Raw genomic sequence first — 17,693 nt, forward strand, 5'->3', positions numbered from 1 at the left:
GATCCAAAGGGGAGCCTGGGCGTGGGGGCCCCACTGTTCCCCGCCAGCCGGGGGCGCCCGGATGGCCGAAGGGGGCGGCGCCGGTGGTGATGTGGCCCCGCCTCCTGGGCTTGCGGCGCCGAGAACAGGGCATTGTGGGAAACTCCCAGTCCCCGCAGCCGCCGCCGCAGCCGCCGCCCGCCCTGGTCCCGCGGAGAGCGCGCAGCGCCGACGTGGGAGCGCAGGGAGCAGCAGCGTAAGACAGCGGGGGTTCCGGGGCCTGGGGCTGGGGGTGTGACGGCGCGGCCCCGCGGGGCGAGTGGGCGGCTCCCGCCTTGAAGGTCACTGGGGGCGCAGGCTGGGCCCCCGGCTCTCTCCAGCCCAGCGGCTCCTGGGAAGGGGAGGGGGCACTGGCTGACGTCAGTATGAACCAAAAATAACAGGGGCTGGGGGGGGGGCGGGCAGGAGACCACCTGCCCTTTGCAAACTTGACCCCCAGCAGCTGGCTGCCCAGCCAGAACAGCAGGGATTGAGGGGCTGCTGGGACTCCGTGAGAAATGGGGCAGCAGCTGGGCCGCTCACTGGGACACCCCCGTTATGCTGTGACCTACAGGTGACCTTCAGGTGTGGTTAGTGTTCCTGGCCTGGGTGGAAAACCTGGGCCGCTGCTTCCCACATGTGCTCCCTTTCCTTGGTGGGGTGAGGGGTACTAATCCTCTCGGAGGAGACACGGACAGGGGGTGTCTAGGTCTTTAGAGAGAGATGGCTCGGGCCCAGCCCGACTCAGACATAGAGGATCTGGGCCAGGCTTTTCCTACAGTCTGGAACCCCCATCCTCTGCCCTGGCCCAGGTTTGAGGATGCTGAGGCCGACGGATATGGCATGTCCACACCCGGCTGACACCAGGGGACCCCCCCCCCCCCACCGCTCTTGCCCAGAAGCGGGCACAGCCCCAGACTCAGAAAGGACTCCTTGCCCTTGAACCGGAGCAGGGAAAGCTGGTCTTGGGGGTGGGTACCAGGAGCTGGAGAGGGGCAGATGGCTTGCCTGAAGGCACAGGGCCTGTCACTGCCTGCTGGCCTGGCTTCTCCAGCTTCCCGGGGAAACACTTGAGGTATGCTGTACCCCAATTCTGGCAGCCTGGGGCCTATTCCCACACCACTGACACCACGGAGCCCAGACTCTGGGTTCCTGCCCTACCCCCACTCCACAGGGACCCAGTCCTTCCAAGCAGGTACACTCTTGGTTCAGCCCAGGCACGCCATAGCTGTCACGCCCTCCGCTGACCGCATAGCCTCCTCTCACTGCCCCGTCCAGGGCAGCTGGAAATAGCACAGGCAGGGCTAGGACCATTGTGCGGATGGCTAGTCTCATGCCGCACCCCCAGCCGGTTCAGGGTCAACAGGCTCTGCCTGTGTGGTTCGAGGGGCTTCTCAGGGAGTGGTGGGGGGCTGCTGGAGACCAAGCCCTGGGAGCACATGCTGAGTGGGGTCTTCTGGGGTGGAGGGTGGTCCAGAGAGCCTTATGGGACAGGATGGTAGGGAGCTAAGCAGGTGGGCTGAGTCTCTTGCCATGGCCTCGCTGTGTCTCTCCCCAGGCCTAGATAATGCCCAGTGGTGAGCTGTCCTGAGCCACTGAGTTCCAGCCGCCTGTCTGTCCACGCACACCCCACGTAGCCTGCCAGCACCGTCCAGCATGGAGTCCAGGGGAAAGGCGACCAGCAGCCCCAAGCCCGACACCAAGGCTCCACAGGCCACTGCTGAGGCCAGAGCCCCACCAGCTGCAGATGGAAAGGCCCCTTCAGCTAAGCCTGGGAAGAAGGAGGCCCAAGCAGAGAAGCAGGAGCCTCCCGCAGCCCCCACACCACCAGCGGCCAAGAAGACCCCGGCCAAAGCAGACCCTACCCTTCTCAATAACCACAGTAACCTGAAGCCAGCCCCTGCGGCCCCCAGCAGCCCTGATGCCGCCACCGAGCCCAAGGGCCCTGGGGATGGGGCTGAGGAGGGTGAAGCCCCCAGCGGGGCCCCAGGGGGCCGAGGCCCTTGCCCCTTTGAGAACTTGACCCCCCTGCTCGTGGCTGGGAGTGTGGCCGTGGCCGCTGTAGCCCTAATTCTTGGTGTGGCCTTCCTGGCCCGGAAAAAATGATGGCTAGTGCCCAGGTGGGGGCACAGCCACTTCCTGTACAGATCTCAGGAGCCTAGTGCATGCCGAGCTCCCCCACAGTTATCCACACACCCCTACATGCGCACCATATAGACACATATACCCCCACACGCGCAGAGGGACAGACAGACAGGCCCCCAGCCGTGGAATCGCAGCCCGCTCGCTGACCCCCAGCACTTCCCCCTCCCAGGCTCTGGGGTTTACTGCGCAGCACAGGAGGAGTCATAGCACGGGGAAGTGGTCTTTGCTGTGGCCAGGGTACTGGGGGGCAGGGGGAAGAGAGGCCCTCGAGTGTGGCCCGCCCGCCTGCGTGTGCCAGCCGGTTCCCAGCAGCCTCAGGGGTCCCACGCGCTTCCTGGCAGACAGGGTTGGGTCGGGGTCCGAGATGGGCTGTGACAAGGGCCCAGCCCATGTGGGGACATTAAAGGGTATGGCTGTTTCACTCTCCCCACTTCTGCTCTTTGTTTGTAGCTGGGCAGGGTTCGGGGGGGGGGTCCATGTGGGTAGGGCCGGGGCAGTGGGGTGACCTGAACCAAGCCTTCACAGTGGCAGAACTTCCGTGTCACCTCTGTCCACCACCTGCACCCTGGCTGGGTGGACAGACAGCGCAAAGGCCGATCTGGGGGTGTGCCCACCATTCACCTTCTAGCTTGTGCCCCAGGGGAGTGGCCAAGGCTGGGACCACAGCACTTCCTGCCCTGGGGCATCCGAGAGCCTGGCAGGGAGGCCGGGGATGGGGGCGCTGGTCGAGGAGGACCTGCCCCGGCAGCTGCGCTTGTCCTGCCCCTGTAGACCACCCCTCCCACCTCACCCAGGGCCCTTTGATTCTAACAAGCGTATAGATGCAATAACACAGAAAGGAGCTGCTTGGCGGACCCACGTCCACTGCCCCGCTGGGGAGGGACGGAGGGAGACTGCTGTGCAGCCCCTCAGCACTGTGGCCGTGGGCACTGTGGGCGCTGACACGTCCTTGCCTGGCCAGCCCACCCCTGGAACCCTGGGCCCGATTGCAGGCTGAGTCTGAAATAAACCGTCTTGTCTCATGGCTGGGCTGGCGTCCTCACCTCCCTGGGAAGGGGAAAGGCCAGGGCTTCCCAGGGGGCTGGGGGAGGGGGACTCCTCGCCACAGCACAGGCTTGCCAGGGAGGAACAGGGAGCCCCGGTGCCACCGTCCACCGCCCCCGCTCCAGCCACCCCCATGCCTTTGAGCCCAGACCCTGCCCCGTCCCAGACCGCCACAGCCAGGCCTTCCTGCCAGCCTGGCCCTAGATGGACTCCTACCCCTAGGCCTGGGCTTCCGGCCGCAGTGCACAGGGCAGGGCTGGGACTGGAGCAGTAAAGGCATGGGCGGGGCGGGGGGGGGGGGCTTGCTCTGGCATCGGAGGCCAGGGCGTGTCTTCCTCCGTCGCTGTCATTGGTGAGCTCCCCGTCTGTGCTGGGCACGGAGGAGACTGGGGAGATGGGCTTTCCTCTTGCCACCCCACAGCCCGCAGCTCCCTGAGCCCACTCTGACCAGGTGACCGACTAGTCTGGTCTGCCTGCGCCCCCAACCGTGCGCAAGGCTGTAGGGGCAGGGTCTGGGGAAGCATGGCCCTGCTGGGCGCAGAAGCGCTCCTGTGGGCTCTGTCCCCCTGGCCCCTCCTGTTCCCAGCCTCTCGCAGCTCACGTGTTGGGGGCACGCCCTTCCCTTCTTTTCCTGGTACCCACCCTCCCAGGGCGGCGCACCCGCTCCCTGTACCTGCATATCAGGCCCAGGCAAGTCCGGAGAACCTGGGAGTGAGAAGGTCCAAAACGGGCTTGATGGCCTTGTCCAGACGCGTGCCTCCTCTGAGTCCTGGGACCTCCTCCTGACCCCCACACCGCCGGCTCCTCCCGTCCCTGAGCTACCGGGCCAGAGCCAGCCACACAAGGTGGGCTGCTGTGGAGCAGGGCAGACCTGGCCCACGGGTCCAGCCTCCAGCCCCTTTGCCCCGCAGGTGTTGGGGCTGCTGCGGTGCTCATCAGACCACCTACCCCCTCGGCTGGGCAGTCCCTTCTCCCACTGTCTCCATTCGGTGGCTTGCGTCTCAGAAACAACCCCCCTGATATTTTAGAGAATTTTTGCAGCCAGCAGAGGTGACTGTGAGGACGAGCTCTGTCCTCTTCAACAAGCCCAGAGCCTGGCCCTCGACGTGGTCATCCCACTGGAGGTCTGCCCTGCCCTGCCCCTGCCCCTCCTTGTTCACCAATTCACAGGACGCTAAGCTTGTTTCCAAACAGAGCAGTGATGAAAATCCTTGTAACGGCCCTTGTGCCTGGTGTCTTTAGGGTGGGCTGTGTGTGTGCTGCAAACATATCTTTTTTTCGTTTTATTACTTTTTGTTTTATTGCGGTAAAATACACAACACAAAATTTACTACCTTAGCCACATCAAGTGCATGGCTCAGGCACGAAGCACATTCACACCGTTGTGCAGCCGTCCCCACCAACCATGTCCAGGACTTTCGAACTTCTCAAATGGAAACTGTCCCCTGGAGATACCGACCCCCGCCTTCCCCAGCCCCCAGTGCCCACCGTCCACTCTCCGTCCCCCTGAGACACCGACCCCCATCCCTCCCTCGGCCCCGGCGCCCACCGTCCACTCTCTGTCCCTGCGAATCTGGAGACTCCAGGGACCCCATCTGGGTGGGATCCTGCAGTGTTTGTCCCCGTGTCTGGCCTGTTTCACTCTGCGTCACGGCCCCCAGGTCCATGCGCGTTACTGCAGGCGACCGAACGCTCTTCCTTCCCGAGGCTGCTCTATGCTCCGTCGATGGATAAACCGCATTTTGTTCGCCCGCTTGTCTGTCGGCAGACACTTCGCTGCTCCCCCTTCCCGCTGCGGTGAGTTGATGCTGCTGTGGACGGGGACATGCTCCTCTCTCGAGTCCCTGCCGCCCCTCCTCTTGGGTGCGCTTCAGCCCCGGGGCTGCTGGGCCGCGCAGGGGCTGCGTCTCACACAGCAGCGCTGTGCTCCGCCGAGCCCGAGGGCCCCCGCTCTCCCCACCCCGGGTAGGGGGGAAACACGCAGACTGTGCGAGTCCGACCGCCTCTTCTGGTTGTTTCTCTCTGCACGGCTCTAATGTACTCCTTTTCACAAAGTTCCTGGCTATTTGGGCCTTGTCTTTTGTGATTCTTCTCGATGCCGTTCGTCTGTGCTTCTGTTGGACGGAGTGCCTTCTTCTCATTTGTCTGGAGGACTTCTCCGCTTGTTGTGCCTACCAAGCCTTCGGCACACTGCGGACACCTTGACCCAGCGGCTGGCTTCCCTTTTGCTCTGTTTCCTGAGCGCAGAATTTCTAAAGTCCGAGGTTGTCACGTGGACTCCCGAGCCCCTTACCGCGCGCTCTGGAAATCACGGTCAGAAGGAAGGAGCGCTTCCTCCGAACAGGCTAGTATTCTCGGCATTGGCACATGTTTATTACATGTCACGTCTCAGCCTATCTGTGGACCTGAGGTTTTGTGTGTGAATAAGCTGGAGATCCGGTTACTTCTTTTCCATCAGCTGGTCCAAGGGAGCCCAGGACGTGTACAGTTCCCACTGGCCTGCTGTGGCTTCCACCTCTCACTTGCCAACACAACCCGGCCTGTGCAGAGCCTGGGGTCGGCTAACACCGGCCACCTGTCAGGGTAGATTTAGGGTAGCACTTGGTGATGGTTTCCTGTTTCTTTTTCTCTTCTTTTCTTCTTCTTCTTCTTCTTTTTTTTTTTTTAAAGATTTTATTTATTTATTTGACAGACAGCGATCACAAGTAGGTCGGGGGGTGGGGTAGCAGGCTCCCTGCTGAGCAGAGAGCCCGATGCGGGGCTCAATCCCAGGACCCCGGGATCACGACCTGAGCTGAAGGCAGAGGCTTTAACCCACTGAGCCACCCAGGCACCCCTGTTTCTTTATTTCTGATTTCCCTTGCACACTCAGTTCCTGGAATCCCCTCCTTGGGAATGTGAGACTAGCTTAACTGGGTCTCTGGGGCCCGTGTGGGGTTTGAATGCTCAGCTTCCATCCCACTGTGTTCCTAAACTTGAGTAGGGACCTTTCCAAAATAAGCAAGCTCTTAAGAGATGTCCAAGGCTGGTTTTTGTGGTTTTTGTGGTTTTTGAGAGAGAGAGAGAAAGATACTGACATCAGGAAGATGAGTGAGCGGAGGGGGGAGGGGGGGGGAGGGGGAGAAGCAGGCTCCCCGCTGAGCAGGGCTCAGTCCCAGGACGCTGAGACCAGGACCTGAGCTGAAGGGAGAGGCTTAATCCACTGAACCACCCAGGTGCCCCTACAGAATCTTTTTTTATACGGTGTCTGGGAGCCCCGCCTCGGGCCTCCTGCTCAGGGAGGCCTGCTTCTTCCTCTCTCGCTGTCTCTGTCTGTCATAAATTAACACAATCTTAAAAAAAAGTACGTACTATAAATACAAATCAAATTTTCAAGGCCATCAGGAAAACTCAGGTGGGAGCATCGTGTCCTGGGACAGAGGTGTCTACCGGTGTCTACCGGCACCGACAGAGGGACACCCCCCACCCCGGGCACCACAGGGACTCCCCAGAGACCTGGGCTCTGGGCCGTGGTACCAGGACCTGATGTCTTCCTGTTGCCAGGCTGTGCCATGTTGCGCCACATGTGGGCTTCAGAGGGCACAGGTGGTCAGGGTTATAAGGAGGCAGAAGAGGTATGTTGGGGGGGTCCACTTCGTTTCTCCCTCTAGCACCCCTTCCCTCCCCGGAGTGCGCAGTCCCTCTCTGGGGAGTCCCATCCTGGAACGCATTCTTGGCGTGACCAGGGAGTGGAGCTGGCCGCTGTCTCCAGACCCTGCCCTCCCCCACAGAGAGGGGCCTGGGGCTACGTGGGGTCCTCTGGAACCTCTCTTCCATCACGGGGGCAGAGGGACCGATACCTCCCCAAAGGCACAGGTGGCAGAGAACTTGGCTCCGGGGACTGACCCCAGCTGCTGCGGGCCAGTCCTGACTCCTGGATCTTCGGTGCCCACCCCCAGCTCCCTGGCTCAGAGCCTCCCTGACCTCACCCCTGGTCCCTGGGCCAGACAGGAAGAGGCTCCCTGTGTCCCAGCGGCTGTTTCTGGTGTGCCTGGACATCTTGGCCTGGTGTCTCTGGCGCAGGGAGGTCTGGTGAGGGCTGTCAGAGGGTTGGTGAGCAGTGTCCACCTGCCAGCTTCAGCTCAGGGTCAACTGTCGGGGCAGGACAGCAGCTCGGCCCCTGTGGTCCTGCGGAGGGTGCTGCGGTCCCATCGCTGGGACCCATCCCTGGCCAGCGGGAAGAAAGGCTGAGTGTGGGTAGTTGTTGCCCCCCACCCAGCACAGTGGTACCTGGAGGTGTGTTTGAGGGGAACCCCATTCAGATACTCCTGTGGCCCCTCCCACCCACGCAGGATGCAGCCAGCCTGTCCTAATGTCCCGGGCAGGATGCAGCCAGCCTCCCTGCCGCCTCACCCCACTCCAGGCCACAAACTGCCTGCCCACTTGGCTGACATCTTTGGGCCACACTTCACCCTACGCCATGAAGGTGAAGGGACCCCGGTGCTCCCCGCCCACTGCCCTGGCTTCCGCAGCCCCATGCCCTTGGCGGAGGCCACCCTCTGCTGTCTGGTTCAGGGTCTGCATTAGTGCTTGGGCTCTAAGTCTCCAGATCCCACCCCCGGCCCCAGCCAAAGTGCCCGAAGCCTGAGCACTGATGGAAAGAGGGGTGCAGCTGGGGCCCAGGACACAAGTCCCCTGGCCAGCAGTCTGGCTGGCAGGGCGACCCATGACACACCAGCCCTGAAAGAGAGCCCTGTCCCAAGTCTCCTGTCTGAGGTCCACCCAGTAGTCAGGCTCATCTAATGGGGGGGCACTCAGGGCAGCCCTGTGAGTTTAGGGGGGTTTCTCAGAAAGGGAGCACAGGGCAAATGGTGCCTCTGGTGCCCAGGGGCTTTGAAGGACAGTTAGGAGTTTGCCAGACAAAGAGGAGCTCCAGCATTTCAGAGGGAGGAGCAAGTGGGAAGGCTCCTGGGGGGACTGGCTCAGGCACACTCTGGAAAGGAAGGAAGCCAGGGAGCCAGGGGTCCTGAGACTCTGGCAGTGCCTGCTGGAAAGGCCCCCGGGAACGCCCCCCAAACATCCTTGTTCTGTCTGAGCGATGTGCAGAGACAGGAATGAGACCGTGAGCCTGACTGGTGTTTGAGAACATGTCATGGGACACCCTGCGCCTCATGTTTCAGGGTCCCTGAGCAAAAGCAAAACCCCGGGTTCAAGGGCATCACTCCGCAGCAGCAGAGCCCTGGGCCCCGGCCCCTTCCCTGGCCCTTCCCTTCCCCTCCTGGGGAGTCACGATTGGCTGATGCCCTAGGACGCCGTGCCCACGAGCCCCACACTTCAGGGCCTCAACTGTGACACTGGCGAGGGCCTGGGGATGGACAAAGGGGTACTGGAGGGGGAGGCCCGTTCCCCCCAGGCCTGGATCCTTCCCAGGAGACAGCCATCCAGATGTGGGCCAGGGTGCAGAGCCGCCCCTGAGGCTCTCCTGGGCTCTGCCCTGGGAGGGAGAGCTAACTGCCCACTGATCCGCCTGCGGGAGCTCCAATCCTGCCAAAGGCAGGGCTGCAGGAGCATCCCCCTCCTGGCCTGCCAGGGCTGAGGGGGCAGAAGGGGCAAGGGGCCAACTCACTGGAATGGGAACCCGCTCAGGCAGTGGAGAGACAAGCCAGCAGGACTGAGTGGGTAAAGAGGGCAAGAGATACAGCCTCATGTCAGGGGCAGCCCTGCTAAGGGCTAACCCCAGTCACCAGGACGGGGCTTCTGGCTCCCTCTCGTCCAGTCCTCATTGCCCACAGGGGCACACACAGAGAGGCAGGCTACTGCCAGACCCGGACCAAGACCCCATACCACCACACCTGCCCCGTGGAGCTGCCCACCCCAACTCCGGATGCCACGAGCTACCTGGACCCTCACAGCCTTGCATGTGCTGGGAGCCACTGACCCAGGCAAACCTGCTGCCCTGGACTGGGGTTGGGGTGACACACACACAGGACATGGGCTTGGCTGTCAGCCCGCTCAGGCAGGTGGGTCCGTCTGGCAAGCGCTCTGCAAGGACTCGGGTGTACAGCAGAGTGGACACTGCCTCTGAGCACAGGAACGCACCTGTGCACGTGAGCTCCCGCTTGCGTGCATCAGCGTCGTGGCACAGGCCACAGCCTAGCTACCACGTCTGTCCTCTTAGTGGCAGAGGGGAGCGGCCTGGCCTGATGAAGTTCGGTGATGCAAGAGGAGGTGGGTGTCAGGGCGACCCTGGGGTGCTGTGGTGGTGGGGGCTGGGCCTGCAGGATGGTCCCATGGCCCCCGCTGCAGCTAGGCATCTCCAGCCCCTGGATCCCATGAATGCCCACGTGGGGAGCCCTCCTAAACCCAGAAAGCTCTTTCTGTGGCTAGGCCTAGCCTATGTCTTCAGGCTTGTGGGTCTCCGTCCAAAGTCCTCCACTCACGCACACGGCTCCTGTCCCCTGTCCTGAGGCCCTACTAATGCCGGGAGCCCCCAGCTTCTGCTTCACTCATAATAGGAGGGTCCTGCTGAGGCTGGGGGTTGCTGGTAGTCAGGAGCTGTGGGAGTGTGCGGCCTCGCCAGGCAGAGGACAGAGCCGGTGGTCATGGAGGTAGGAGTGCCCAAGAGAGGACAGGTCCTTGGCCTGGCCTCGGCCACTTTGGCATTTTTTACCCACGACAAAGGTTTCTTTAGTCAGAACTGAGGCTGGCTGGACCTCGAGGAAACTCTATTGCCTGAAGCAAGGGGTCCTGGAAGGTGGCCTGTGGGGGCCAAGGGGTGGGTCTGTTCCTCTTTACCACCAGCCTGTGCCCAAGGCCCTCTACCGGCCTTCCTTCTCCCAGGCCCAGGCCTTAGAGAGCACCGAACAGTCTGCAGCTGACCCCCGTGTCTGCCAGACAGTCAGTGGAAGCAGTGGAAGCAGTGCTGGAGATGCAGGTCCGCCCCACGGCACCCTGATTTCCTACCAGACTCAGCACCTAGAACCATCTCAGGAAGGGACACCCATCCTCTTCCAGGGACTCAGCTGAAGGAGCTGGGATGCCTCTGTCTCCCCACAACCATCCCGGAGGCAGAACCCATCGCCCCTGCCCCCGCAGACACCTGCAGACGCCCCCTGATCTCCAGACTCCCACCCCAGCCCACACAAGCACCCAGGGCCGCAGCCCCACCCTCTCTGCCCCAGGGGCGTGCCCGGCCTCCTTAAACTCGCGGCCTCCCATCTTCCCGACTGAGCTGCCCCCCCCCCCCACGCTGGCCGGCCCACTCCACTGCTGTCACCTGTGAACCCACGTTCGAAGCCCCCACCTGCAGGACGTGAGCCCCCTTGGGAGGGCGCTTTGCCCCGCGCATTCCATGCTGTCTCCAGACTCTCACTGACCCAGGGTCAAGTGCCCAGATCACGAGGCAGGGACCATCATCTACGGGTCGGGCACCCTCGTTCACGGGCAGGGGTCCTCTCTGCTGGTTCACGCTCCTGTCCCAAGGGACGACGAAAAGCGAAAGGCCCCGTGCTCCTGACTGCGACCACGGCCGGGTCTGCCCAAGGCTGCTGAGGCGTCGGGCCGGGAAAGTCGGCCCACGCTGCCTCCCGCCGCCCTGGGGCCAAGCTCTGAGGCCCGCCAGCACGACCCCCAGCGTCTTCCCCCGGCCCGCGCCCCGGCGGCCCCGGGCCCGCATCCGGCACCTGCCTGCTGCCCTCCCGGCACCGCCCCCGGCGCCCCGCCCACCCGCCCGCCCGGCGCCGCCTGTCCTGGAACCAAGCTAGGGGGCGGCTCCGGGCAAGGGAGACCCGGCGCATGCGCCCGGCGCTGCCCGCGGCCCCACCTCCAGGCGCCGTAGCACGTGACCGGCGGGCCCCGGCGCCCCTCCCGCGCACGCGCACGCGCACGCGCACGCCGCGCCGGCCCCGGCAGCTGCGATGGCGTCCGAGCGACTCCCGAGCCGGCCCGCCTGCCTCCTCGTGGCCAGCGGCGCCGCGGAGGGTGAGGCTCGCGAGCGTGTTGCGTGGCGGCGGCGGCCCGCAGGCCCGCCGACCCCGAGCGGTTCGCCCTCGCGGCGCTTCCGCCTTGGAAGGGGAGCGGCGCCGGCGTCCCCGGCCTCCTGCGGGGGGACCCGGGGCGCGGCGCTCCTGGGCGAGGAGAGCGGGTGCCGCCTCGGGGCGAGGGGCCGGGGCTGCCGTCCGGGGCCCCCGGCCGGGGCGTGCTGGGGGGCGGGGGGCCGTCCGAGGAGCTGCGGGGCCGGCCTGCGTTCCGCGCGCCTGGGCTTGGGCAGCCGGCCGGTGGGGCCTGGGCCTTTCCGCGGGGGTGGCCGTGACCTGCGGCCGGGCGTGGGGGGGTGGGGGAGCGGCTGTCCCGGGGCGGAGAACCCCTCCGACCTGCCGTGTGAGGCACCGGGGCGCGGGCGTGCGGGGGTCCGCCTGCCTGACCAGCCGGAAGGCGCCCGGTTGAGCGCTTCCCAGGCCCTCGCCTGCGCTTTCTTCGTCCGACGGCAGCGGCGAGCCCGAGGTCACGTGGCGGAGGGCCCGGGGTCGGGACCCGGGGTCGGGACCCGGGGTCCGGCTCTGGAGCCTTCTCGGACTCGAGCTGCCCAAGTGGGCAGGGTTGGGAGAATGGCAGGCGGGAGCGTCGCGGTGCCCAGCGCGTGGGTGCGAGGAGCCGTCGGCACTGGGGCTCCGTCCTGGAGAGGCGGGCGGGGTGACCGCCAGGGTGGCTGGTAGGAGTGGGGTAGGGGTGAGGAGGGGTTGACTGGCGGGGCCGCGCCATGGGGAGGGGACACGGCTCTGAAAAGGCCCCTAGGGCACTGCGGGCAGGAGAGGGCCCTGCAGAGACCCCGGAGGAGGGGTGAAGCCGGGGTCAAGGAACTGAGGGCAGAATTAGGCAGAGTCCACGCTCAGTGCCTGCGCTCCGCCGTAAGACCCAGTGACGAGCAGGGTGGGCAGAGGGCAAGCTGAGGTCTAGGGATCCCGTCCAGGATTGACAGAAAGCCGGAAAGATGCCCACTGTGCCCGTGTGGAAGCAGATATCCCTGGTGGGGCCACAGCCCCGGGCAGCTGGGAATGTTTTGGACTGGAAGTGGGCTGAAGACGGCTGGGAGCTGCACTGGGTGTTGTGGGCAGGGTCCAGGAGCTCTGTGGGCAGCAGCCAAGTGTCCTAAAGTGGGGACGGGGCGAGGCCAGCCCGTGGGGGTCGGGATGCACCCGTGTTCCTGCCCACACTGGCCCGCAGCCCCGCATCTGAGGACACAGATCTCGCCCCCTGTTACCTCTCCCGGCTGAATGCGGGGGGTGGGGGGTTGGCTCGGTCGCTGGTGGTTCCGTGAGTGCCCCTGGGGACCTTGCATTTGAGTTTGCCTTCTGGAGAGGCTTTTCGTGGCCAGGCTGGGCAGAGAGCCCATCCTGCTGGGGCTGGGGGCTGGGGGCTGGGGCTGCTGCCCCAGCATGGTGAGGTGGGGGACCAGGAGACCCTGAGGGTGTCTGGAGCGGGGACTGTCGTGCCCCTCTTCCTGCCCACAGAGTCCAGTAGTGCCCGATTTAGAGCCGTGTTGACTTTGCAGGTGTGTCTGCCCAGTCCTTCCTTCACTGCTTCACGCTGGCCAGCGCCGCCTTCAACCTACAGGTGGCCACCCCTGGGGTGAGTCCAGCCAGACCCATGGGGTCCGTACCCTTTGGGGGGGTGAGTCTCGGAGGAGTGCTGTCGCTCTCAGGGAGAAGCAGGGAGCCCGAGGTTGGTGTAACTCCCAAGGGAGGTGGTAGGGCTGAGGGTGAGGGCCCCGTTGAGGTGGTCAGGCTCTGGTTCCTGGTTCCTGGGCTCTGGCCCTCCCTTTGGCAAGGGAGACCTTTCGTCAACGGTCAGCCCTGCGTGTGAGAGTGAAGGTGGGGCAGACCTTCCCCCGGGGTCTCTGCTCTTCTCTGGCACGGGACCAGGGGTCACGGCAGCAGTGGGTTACGTGTTTCTCACTTTGCCTCCGTCTGTTGTCACCCCCAGGGGGACAGTGGGTGCACTTTATAGGGGTAGACTGAGGGTCAGCTGGGGCTAGCTGCGGGTGGGGTGTGGCATGGCTGGGTGAGGGGTCTGGGCTGTCCCCAAGCTCTTGTTGGCATTTCAAGCCCCCGTGAGCCAGCAGTGGGGTGCGTGCCACTGACCTGCAGCCCCTGGTGCTCTTACAGGGGAAGACCATGGACTTCGTGGATGTGAGTGAGGGTAATGCTCGCTGGGTGCAGGACTTCCGCCTCAAGGCCTACGCCAGCCCTGCCAAGCTGGAGTCCATTGATGGTGAGGGGCTGAGGCTGCTGAGACCTTGGGGCTTTGGGGTGTGGGGGTTCTAGGTGGGTTTGTGGCCTCCACAGTGCTCCCTCGCTCCTGCTTCTGATGTGCTTGGCTTGCCACGATGTGCTGTGACTGTCCGGGGCAGCACTCATCCAGAATCCTGGGCCCAGAGTTCTGTGTCTAGAGGAGAGAGGCGGGTGGCGCAGGGCGGAAAAGTCAGGGATGGCTTGTGGGTCTTGGGATCCCTAGTGTGTGTGGGGAGAAATGACAGATGGTGGCCTCTGACTGGTCCTCTTGGGGAGCTGATCCCAGCCAGCACCCTCGCTCTCGGTGACAGCCCTGCCTGGGATCTCCCCGCAGGTGCCCGGTACCACGCCCTCCTGATTCCCAGCTGTCCCGGGGCCCTGGCCGACCTGGCCAGCAGTGGCTCCCTGGCCCGCATCCTCCAGCACTTCCGCTCGGAGAACAGTAGGTGACTGCGGGACTGGGGTGCGGATGGGGGTACGTAGGTTAATGAGGAACGGGGCTCTGCCAGCAGATGGGAGAGGTCAGTGGGGATGTTTCAGGGCAGATGGGAGGATCCTCCGATTTTGGCACCAGAGGGCATGGGTACTGGGCTGTCCGCAGGGATGCACACATTCGAAGTGGGGTGCCCCTCAGGTCGCTCCTTCTGTGTGCCCTCTGCCTGTGTTCCATGGGGGCCGGCGGCTGCCCCATGCAGCTCCCTCGGAGGTGGGTGGGCAACGTGCTGGCTTTGTTCCTCGTGGGGTTCAGGGTTTGAGGCCAGCGGGGGCTGTGAGGAAGGCTGTGCTGTGGAGATGTGGCTGCGTGGGCCTGATGGGGACAGAATGCTTGTTAGGGACCAGCAGACAGAAACGCGGGAGCCCCACACAGCGTCCTTTGTTAGCCGGAGCAGGGCCTCCCGTTCCCAGCGTGGTCTGGACAGAGAGTGATTGTTCCTGGCCACTGCCACTGTGGGAATGCCCGTGCGCCCACCCGACCTCGGGGAGGGCTCTGGGTGACTTTCGGGCAGGGCTGGGGCTCCGGAGGGACCGTGGAGGGACCATGGAGGGATGGTGTTCGCAGGTGAGCTGCAGCCGTGTAGGGGCGGGACGTCTGCCACCGCCCGCCACACCCAGCCATGGGTCTGCTGCGGTCCAGGGTCTGGTCATGGGCCGCCACACCCCGTGACTGCCTGTGTCTGCTCTTTGGCTGAAACTTGAGGAAACAGCTGTGAACCAAGCTTAGTCCCCGTGCAGAAGCTGACCGGTGGGGAGGGAGCCCGGAGGCAGGAGGTGTCGGGAGAGGGGCGGGGGCCCTCAGGGGGGTGTCCACGGCCTTAGACCTTCTCTTACTTTCAGAGCCCATCTGCGCGGTTGGCCACGGCGTCGCGGCTCTGTGCTGTGCCACCAACGAGGACCGGTCCTGGGTCTTCCAGGGCTACAGCGTCACAGGGGTGAGTGTTGCACAAGGGATGGTCCCAGGCATCAGAGACCTGCATATGTGCCTGAAAACTCAGGGGCTGTCCCCTCTGGCAGGGGGACAGTCACTTGCCCAGACCGGGACAACAGGCTGGTAGCTATGCTGCTTGCTCTCTCCTCCCCTCCCCTGCTGACAGCCAGGGTGGCCTCCAGGGCGTGGCCTGTGGCTCTGGACATGGGGAGGGAAGCACAGGGGGCTCTTAGTGGGGTACGAGGCAACTTTGGGGTACCAAGGAAGGAGCTGACATGGTTTTTGTGCCTGTCATGTGCACGATACCCTTTGGGGCCAGGAAGTTTGGGTGCAGGGCCTGGAGTTGGAGAGGGAGCCTGGCCGGACGGGACCCAAGGGAGATCTGACATGCGAGGATTGAAGCCTGACCATTTGGGGCTGCATGAGGCCAGCTTGGCGGGTGGTGCAGGGGGCTGGGGGAGGAGAGGCGCAGGAGCAGCACCTCAGTGTGTGCCCGTGACCCCGGGCCAGCTGTTGCCTCTCCACACCCCTCCCGGGGCTCTGTGCCCTGCTCTTCCCCCCATAGTGTGCTGGGGGCCTCCGCTTGAGGCTGCCTGCTCAGCGCATTTAGGGGCCCTGTGCTGGGGGAGGGCAGCTGTGGGCGCTGTGGTGCCCTGACCTGGGAGTGGGAACCCCCTCCCCAACAGCCGTCCGTGTACGAGCTCGTCAGGGCCCCTGGTTTTGCCCGCCTGCCCCTCATCGTGGAGGACTTCGTGAAGGACGCCGGTGCCAGCTTCACTGGTGAGCCGGGGCTGGGGAGACACCGGCCCGGGGCCACAGCTGAGACCCAGGCAGGCTTCCCGGTGCTCGGGGGGGGCCCCTGAGAGGGAAGGGGGCGGTTTGCGCCCGGCCGTGAGCCTGCCTGAAGCCCACGCTTTCGGGACGTCCTACAGCCAGTGAGCCGGATGCCGTGCACGTGGTGCTGGACCGCCACCTGGTTACAGGCCAGAATGCCAGCTCCACTGTCCCAGCCGTGCACAACCTGCTCTTTCTCTGCGGTGGCCGGTGAGGAGCCGTGGACGGCATGGGGGGCAGGGTCCTGGTTCCTGACCAGCCTTTTGCTGGAACCTGAGCCTCGACCTGGCCTGTCCTGTAGGAAATGAGATGGCTTCCCACCTGCCAGCGGACACTGCCCCCTCTAGATGACCGGATTCCTCAGGCCTCCAGGGACCCCGCCTCCTTGACAGCCCGAGAGTGACTTCTGGATGCCCAGCTGGACTCAGCGGGATTGTTGGAGGCCTCTGAGAATTAGCCCCGAGGAGTGTCAGCTGTGGGGGAGGGGCTGCCCTCCCCACCCCCAGGCCCCTTGCCTTCCCTGGGGGCAGAGTAGTAGAGGGGCTCAGGGCCGTCAGGTGGTCTCTGAGAATCCCGCATGAGCTTGGCTCGGAGAGTTGGTTTGTGGGAGTCGGCCGTGGGGGTTCCCGTGTTTGTCTTGGATCCTTTGGTCTTCCCGTGCCCAGCTGGCTGGTCCTCCCTTCTGCCTGTCCCTGTCCACCCTCACCGAGTCTGGTGGTGGTGCCAGGACCCTGTTGTGTGTGGTGAGGACAGGACCCAGGCCTCTGTGCCGCCCCCGACTCCTCTAGGTGTTGGTGGGGGAAGCTTTGGTCCAGCTTCCGTTTGCCCAAGGCCAGGGGGCAGCTTGTGAGGGACACAGGCTCCTGGCCCCCAGGCAGGCCCCAGACCCCTCGGTGCTGAAGGAGCAGCCCTGATTTTAATGCTTGCCGTGGGTGTGGGTTCAGAGTGTGACGGTAACACTGTGTGAGGCCATCGCTTCTGACGCTGAAACTGCTGGGTCTTCAGAAAGCAGCACTGCTCGCCCAGAGCCCTGCCCACGTGGCGTGTGGGTTTGCAGCTGCCCCAGAGCTTTCGAGGTAGAGTGACCCAAGTGCGGGTCCTGCTGGCCGGGAGCCCTGGGGCAGTGCCCCTCGGTCTACACCTATGTGTAGAGCCAGGCCTCCACAGGCCTGCGCAGGGGGTGCTCCGTACCGACGTGGCCACTCACCCTGCGGGCTCGCGGGCCTCCAGGGGCCGGGCAGGTCCTCTTGTGCCCCGACTTGGCTTGTGCGCTTCGCTGCATCGGACCCCCCCGGAACGAAGATGGGAAGGAGGCGAGGCCTCCCCCGCGCCACAGAGTGGGGAGATGCAGCCCCGCCCCTCGAGTTCTTCTGAGGGCACCGTGCCAGGAGCTCGACGCCACGGCCCGGCTCGCCGGCTCCACGGAGAGGCCTGGGTCCTCCGGGCCTCGGTCACCACCATAGGGTGGTCGACATCTCTGGACGAGCTCTTTTAATTAAAGTTCATGCTTTGTGGGCTCCGTCTCTTGTGATCCGTGAAGCGCTACCAACACTCGCCAAGCTCGGCCAGACAACTCCTGGGTTCAGGTCGGTGCAGGGCGGGGCCCCCCACAGTCCTGCTCCCTGGGTGGCCGTGGCAGTTCGGTCCTGGCTTTGCGACATGCAGGGTGCGGGGCTGGGGGCTGCCATCAGGCTTGGCGGGGGTGCCTGCTGCCACTCCAGGGTGTCCCCACGGGCCATCCACCCACCAGAAGTAACAGACGGCCCCACAGGAGTGACCCGTGAGTGCCTGGGACAGCAGCGTCTGCCGTAATAGACTTAACAAATCGTAGTTTCCCTGGTGCAAGCGGCCGTCACTGCCAGACAGCGCGAGTAGGCGTGTGCTAGGACGTCACTTGGCCAGGAAGAGGAATGGGGTCCTGGGAGCATCGTGCAGACTGAATCTGGACGGCGGCCTGC

At 64.5% G+C, this 17,693-nt stretch overlaps 2 protein-coding genes across 5 annotated transcripts; both read left to right on the forward strand.

The window, feature by feature from the left end:
• Positions 1 to 116: 116 nt before the first annotated feature.
• Positions 117 to 3,187, forward strand: CEND1 (cell cycle exit and neuronal differentiation 1). Its single transcript, XM_032358436.1, has 2 exons — positions 117 to 235; positions 1,577 to 3,187. Exon 2 carries the CDS (start codon positions 1,675 to 1,677, stop codon positions 2,122 to 2,124), a length of 450 nt encoding a protein of 149 aa, XP_032214327.1. The 5' UTR covers positions 117 to 235; positions 1,577 to 1,674; the 3' UTR covers positions 2,125 to 3,187.
• Positions 3,188 to 11,040: 7,853 nt separating this feature from the next.
• Positions 11,041 to 17,252, forward strand: GATD1 (glutamine amidotransferase like class 1 domain containing 1). 4 transcript variants are annotated; one of them, XM_032358432.1, is made up of 8 exons: positions 11,041 to 11,166; positions 12,737 to 12,813; positions 13,350 to 13,455; positions 13,810 to 13,917; positions 14,811 to 14,905; positions 15,588 to 15,681; positions 15,834 to 15,945; positions 16,037 to 17,252. In XM_032358432.1, exons 1-8 carry the CDS (start codon positions 11,103 to 11,105, stop codon positions 16,041 to 16,043), a joined length of 663 nt encoding a protein of 220 aa, XP_032214323.1. In that variant the 5' UTR covers positions 11,041 to 11,102; the 3' UTR covers positions 16,044 to 17,252. The 4 variants fall into 4 exon arrangements, with proteins under 4 accessions (XP_032214323.1, XP_032214326.1, XP_032214324.1 ...); XM_032358435.1 differs by lacking the exon at positions 15,834 to 15,945 and having other exon boundaries at positions 13,810 to 13,921; XM_032358433.1 differs by lacking the exon at positions 15,834 to 15,945.
• The last annotated feature ends 441 nt before the right edge of the window (positions 17,253 to 17,693 follow it).

The sequence above is a fragment of the Mustela erminea genome, chromosome 9, assembly GCF_009829155.1.
Source record: "Mustela erminea isolate mMusErm1 chromosome 9, mMusErm1.Pri, whole genome shotgun sequence".
Classification (NCBI taxonomy): Eukaryota; Metazoa; Chordata; class Mammalia; order Carnivora; family Mustelidae; genus Mustela; species Mustela erminea.